Genomic DNA, 5,750 nt, shown 5'->3' on the forward strand with positions numbered 1-5,750 from the left:
TAAGTTTATAAACTTTTTTTTTAAATAAAAATTATAAATTTCATTCTCAAATTTATAATATCTGTACAAAATAAAAATATATTTAAGTTTTTACATTACTCAGAAACACTAACCGTACTACAATAAAAAAAATACACTAAGCCTATTATGAAGATCATCGAAGTTGACAAAAACGCAGAAAGCGATATGTCCACTTTTTGTCTTTGGCATGACATGGTCTCTACTCTCTATTCTATTCTGCGTTCCCAACTAAACGTGCTCTTAACTTTCCGCTCAGCTTCCTAATATCTTTTTTTGTTAATCTTTTAATAAATTCTGAATTGGTCAAAAACATATGAAAATTGATGTTATTACTTACTAGCTTATTATTATTATTATTAAATACTAAGAGAATATGAAAATATTGAAAAGGGAAAATAAAGACAATATATATATAAAACAGTAAACAATTGCATAAAACTAAATCGAATAAACGACCATTTGTATCCATAAAAGATAAAAATATTGACATATGTATCTATACTAGATTAAAATTAAATTTGTACCCATATAAGATGCCTACCGTGTGGCAAAAGTACCCTACATGTCACTCCAACCTTCCAAAAACAGGGTACTTTTATCACACAAAAGACATCTTGCGTGAATACAAATTTAATTTCGATTTAGTGTGAATACATATGTCAGGGTTTAATGTGTACAAATGATCATTTATTCAAACTAAACCGTTAGAACAAACACAGAGCAACGTGTTTAATTGTCCCCCTTATGTTGTGTATTTCAATTTTCATTGAAATAGATTCCACTCCTTAGTTTCTTCAAAACACCGCGTTTTCCCCATTATTTGATCAAAACACATCAAAACCTTAAAAGTAAAACACACTTTTTGAGTTTTTTTCTTACACCCACTCCAACCCATGGAACATTCCGCCGCCGCCACCACCGCCACACCAAAAAAATCACACCTCAACTTAGACACACTCCCCAACAAATCCTCCTCTTCTTACACTTCCCTCAAAGACATGCTTCCTTTCACCGCCGTGAACTCCCCCTCCCCAACTCCCACCGCCGCCGCCACTGCCGCCTCATCCTCCAGTGGCGGCGGCAGCATATCCATTCGCAACCGGCTTGTGAAGCAGGCTGCTTGGGCTTACCTCCAGCCCATGTCACCTTCACCGTGTAGCCCATCAGGCCCAAACTTCATCGGCCGCCTACGCCTCAGATTCGAATCCGTCAGCCTCCGCCACCGCCGCCGCAACGCCGTTATTCCTTGCCTGAGCTTCGTATCTGACATAGTTGCTTGTTTCAACCGAGTTTTCCAATATATACTTCACGCAATCACTGGCCAAGTATCAATCTTTTACTTTTCTCTCCATGAACAATACCATTTATATACATAATTTTTTTTTCTCTCAAATGCAACCTCAATATTCATTAAGGGGAAAATTGATTATTGTTTTTATTTTTTGGGTTAACCTGAAACATCACTTTAATTAGATGAATGCATAATTTATTTTAACATTGAGTTCTATGTAAGTATATATCCAACAAATGAGTTGCATGATATATAATTTTGATTTGAGTAACGTTATCATAGATGCAATTATTGCTTATGCTATAGGATTCTAAGAAGTTTTAACAAAAATAATAACGATCACAATAATAAGAATTTAATTTTGATATATATAAAGTGTAAAGAATTTTACATATTATTCGATCAAATTAATGCGCTTAAATAATTGACAATACATTTAGGTGATTATGTAAAATTCTTTTTCAGTAAATAAAAATTAAATTCTAATAATAATATAAAATTCCTTATTGATTAGGTCTTCCAACTTATTGGTGTTCATGCATATGTAGCATTCTAGCTAGGAAAAAGGTAAAAAACTTACGGATAGTTATTTTCATATAAAGTTGATAATTTAAAAATATTAGATAATTTTAATTTATTTAATTAAATTATTATTTAATAATTTTTAATTATTACTTTTACATGAAAACAATAGACCTAATACCAATTTCCCCATTTTTTTTATAATTTTTTTTTCTAAAAACAGGGAATAAGGTGACTTTGACCTACACAACCTTGCTTATTCTTGATCACGAAATGGTGTTCGTGGGGTACGAGGACTTTGTTGTGAGCCTTCTAACCTTCTTAGCCTTGCACGAGCTTTGTTGATTCTTTCCCTCACACTAGTATCATCCATGCCGAAGGACTCGCCCTCGTCATCGACCTCCGTGTTATTGGCTCGGGACTTAGGAGTCCCCCGGTGGATGATTGTGGTCGCACTCGGCGACGACGGCGGGCTTGGTGGCCATTTCTTAGTCTTGCTTAGAGAAGGAATTTGCTTCAACTTATTAATTGGTGTTGGTTGTGTTGATATAGGCACTTCTTGTTGATCTTCCTTTTTCTGCAATGCGTAGCACGTTCCTCATTTCTCTCTAGCGACCATATACTATTGGATATTTTTTTCCGTTTCAAATGGTTATTTGTGAAATCGACTATGTTACGTGTATACTAAAATCAGCCACTAAAATCAGTTATCAGTATAAAATATATGTTGGAATATAAATACATATTGAAAATAAATAAAATCACATATGTAATTATACACAAATAGATTGATAACTGATTTTAGTGGCTAAATTTAATGTATAAATAGCACTTTTGTTTTGCAATAGAGAGAGTATACGATATATTTATATTCGGCTATGATTTTTGTAGTTAATTTTAGTGTATAAATAATATTTTTATATATATTTAATTCTACAAGGCCACTATCTATGACTTGTGGTAAAAAAAATTGAGATACGCTATTTATTATTTAGATGAACTATTGTTGTACAAATTTTAGGTTTTAAACAACAAATTTTATTTTCGAATAAAATATTTCAAAGACAAAAAGAATTAAAGACCTTCCTCTATATCTCATCCTTGAGTACAAATACTAATTCCTTTTAAATTTTTTTGGAGATTGTGATATGCCTTTTCACGCCTGCTTCTGCATATATAGAATGAGATTTGTTTTAATAAACTATCAATATAACATGAGTTTGGTTTTGAAAAATATTATAAAAGTTAATAAATTACTTTTATATGAATTTCCCCTATTATTTCTTTTTAATTTTTCAAGTTTTTTTAAATTTAAAAACCAGTTAGACAATGAATTGGTTAAAAAAAAATTGTAAAATTGAAATTAGGGTTTGTTACCTGATTATTAGTGGCGGCAGGAGGATTAGCAGTCATTCTAACGGATTGAGAAGCCACATATTGAAGAGCCTGAACAAAAGCACCACTTCCATATTGTGCTGCAATTTGCCAGTAAAAGACGATATAGTCCTTTGCCCTTGCCTTAAGTTCTAGTATTTTTCTGTCTATGTCACTCTCATGCCTTGATATAATAGGCTTCAATATTGTTTCATAAATAACAGTTGTTCCCTGCATTACAACAATATTTGGAAAAAAAAAAAATCAACATCATTATTCCATATGTATTGGAAAATTTACTTTGTGATAGATTTCTGTTCATCGTCTAATCATCGATTGAGTCGCTTTTTTTGATAGAATTGTTTATATGTCATGAATGACGAAATTAATGTTATTGAATGAATTTATTGAAATTACTCACATAAAGATACTAGTTAATGATTTAACATATTTAACTAAAAAAACTGTCATCTAATACTTCTCAGCTATCAATTTTCGTTACGTATGAAAATAATTGCATACAAATTTTCATGTTTAAATATATAAGACGAATGAGATTAGTTTACCTTGGTTTTGTTATTCCAAAGGTAGACGAACATAAAAATCTTTGCCTCTCCATAGAATGGCAACCTTCACAAAGTTTAAGTGTTAATTACTTGCGGAAGCTAAGATCAAAAGCCTTAATTTGTGTTCTAATAAATTCAGTTGGTAGCAATAAAATAGAGGAGAAATGATTAAAGAAGTTCGAAGTTTACCATCCAAAAAATATGTCTACAAACTTCTCTATGATTGTGTAAAGTGCCACAATGGTCCTGCAAATAAAAGGATGAAAAACTTGGGCTTAAAATTGAAATTTATCTTAAAAGGGTACATAATTAAAATCAACATTCCTTGGTGTTCCTAATCTATTTGACATGAAAATCAATATCATCATAAAACAGGTAGAATTGGTATATGGTCTGTTATTTCATCCAAATTGGTGTCCTGTTTGTTCTGTTTTTTCTCCATTTAGGGTTCAAAAGAAGATTCTTTTCTTGGCAAAAAAATTCAAGCTCCCATTTCTATTATTATGTACATATTGATACAAAGATAGAACAAATAAAAGAGAATGTACTAAATACATGAAACAAGCAAAAAAGAATAAAAAATTGTTCTCCAAATTCAGAAAAAATTAATTTTCAAAAGAATAAGGGATTTAATTTATATACCAGTATTTACACCAGAATCGAAGTTCTTCAATGTCAACCTTATTTTTCTCCACTGTTTTATAGCATTCGAATCCAGGGTATGCATACCCGAAGATGAGGCTGCAAATCCAAAAATTAATTAATTAACTAACTAACAACATAATTAAGATAGCATTAATAATAACACAAACAAAGAAAGAAGACAACACTTACATAAGTAACCGAGTAAGGAAGTCCCCTATCATTTTTTTTTTTCTTGTTGCAACAACACAAACCGAGGAAACCCTTAAAAAAAAATCAAATCAAACCATCAAAATCACAACTCATAAAAACATTTTGTTCCGTACAATTACTATAACAATTAAGTCTTATCGCACTGGGTGGGATCAGTCTTCGCATGCATACGAAGACTAATAATTTTTTCAATTTTTGAAATTATATATGAATATTGCAAAGATTTTGTGGAGGCATTGATACCTTATTGAAATGAAGATAACTGAAAATTGGAAAATGAGCTTTCTCTGTTAGAAAGAAAGAAGCCTTAGATTTGAAGCAACTACAAAGCTTCAAAGCCATATATATAGGAGTAGCAGTTACATTTAAGAAAAAATTGAAAAAAATAATAATTAATTTTTTATTTACTTTTTTTTAATAATTTAAAAATGGAATAAAATTTGAGGAGCGAGATTGGTGTAAAGGTATTTCTTTGTAGCGATGCTTCCCTTTAATTTTGGGATGCAACTATTTTGAGAGAAATTTTTTTATTTTAAATTTTATTTTTATTTTTTTTTAGAATATTTGTGGATGATGAGAAATTAGGGGGTATTTACAAGATTAGTTAGTGTTTAAATATAGAATTAATTAGTTTATAGGTATTTTTTGTTGATTGAATGATGGTATATGAGACAACTGGTGAGTGTTGATAAATTGGTGATAGTCATGTTATTCATTCAATTAGGCTTTGTCATTGATCCTAATTTTATTTGTTTTCAACGAAACAAACATCATTAATTATTTTCTTAGGCTAACTCAATATACCAAATGAAGATTGATGTTCAGAGAGTTATTTGACTAAGTACTTATAAATTGTGATTAACCCAAAATTTAAATACTTTATTTGAAATTACATGTGTATGACTTGGTGGCTTATTATTTAGTTCCATAATTAAAAAGTTTAAGAGTTAGATTTCACATTAAATATGAAGATATCTTGTGAATGCTGACAAGTCCTTGTTTATGGATCATCCTTGATTGAATGACCCAAATGAATAAAAATAATAGAAATATGTACTAATATAATTTGTCATTATATTTTTTTCATAATTTAATTTTCATACATTATCACTATCATTGTC

The 5,750-nt window shown here is 30.3% G+C and overlaps 2 protein-coding genes across 5 annotated transcripts; one reads left to right on the forward strand and one right to left on the reverse strand.

Moving 5' to 3' along the window:
- LOC107628603 lies at positions 741-2,190 on the forward strand. Of its 3 annotated transcripts, none has more exons than XM_021116688.1 (2): positions 741-1,370; positions 1,410-1,679. In XM_021116688.1, the coding sequence occupies exons 1-2, from the start codon at positions 915-917 to the stop codon at positions 1,470-1,472; spliced, it is 519 nt and encodes a 172-aa protein (XP_020972347.1). In that variant the 5' UTR covers positions 741-914; the 3' UTR covers positions 1,473-1,679. The 3 variants fall into 3 exon arrangements, with proteins under 3 accessions (XP_020972347.1, XP_020972348.1, XP_016186719.1); XM_021116689.1 differs by having other exon boundaries at positions 741-1,366; positions 1,406-1,679; XM_016331233.2 differs by lacking the exon at positions 1,410-1,679 and adding an exon at positions 2,058-2,190 and having other exon boundaries at positions 744-1,346.
- Positions 2,017-4,908, reverse strand: LOC107628602 (HVA22-like protein j). Of its 2 annotated transcripts, none has more exons than XM_016331230.2 (7): positions 4,873-4,908; positions 4,609-4,680; positions 4,417-4,515; positions 3,964-4,020; positions 3,775-3,838; positions 3,212-3,439; positions 2,017-2,411 (listed from the first exon to the last, which is right to left on the reverse strand). In XM_016331230.2, exons 2-7 carry the CDS (start codon positions 4,638-4,640, stop codon positions 2,091-2,093), a joined length of 801 nt encoding a protein of 266 aa, XP_016186716.1. In that variant the 5' UTR covers positions 4,641-4,680; positions 4,873-4,908; the 3' UTR covers positions 2,017-2,090. The 2 variants fall into 2 exon arrangements, with proteins under 2 accessions (XP_016186716.1, XP_016186717.1); XM_016331231.2 differs by lacking the exon at positions 2,017-2,411 and adding an exon at positions 2,796-3,002.

The sequence above is a fragment of the Arachis ipaensis genome, chromosome B02 (genome assembly GCF_000816755.2).
Source record: "Arachis ipaensis cultivar K30076 chromosome B02, Araip1.1, whole genome shotgun sequence".
NCBI lineage: Eukaryota > Viridiplantae > Streptophyta > Magnoliopsida > Fabales > Fabaceae > Arachis > Arachis ipaensis.

Excerpts from the sequence above, each read along its gene's own strand:
- LOC107628603 (XM_021116688.1), top strand. The coding sequence starts at position 915 with ATGGAACATTCCGCCGCCGCCACCACCGCCACACCAAAAAAATCACAC. Across the intron at positions 1,371-1,409 it reads CAATCTTTTACTTTTCTCTC|TCAAATGCAACCTCAATATT; the intron begins CATGAACAATAC and ends TTTTTTTTTCTC.
- LOC107628602 (XM_016331230.2), bottom strand. The coding sequence starts at position 4,640 with ATGATAGGGGACTTCCTTACTCGGTTACTTAT. Across the intron at positions 4,516-4,608 it reads TTCCTTACTCGGTTACTTAT|CCTCATCTTCGGGTATGCAT; the intron begins GTAAGTGTTGTC and ends TTGGATTTGCAG. Across the intron at positions 3,839-3,963 it reads GTAGACATATTTTTTGGATG|GTTGCCATTCTATGGAGAGG; the intron begins GTAAACTTCGAA and ends AACTTTGTGAAG.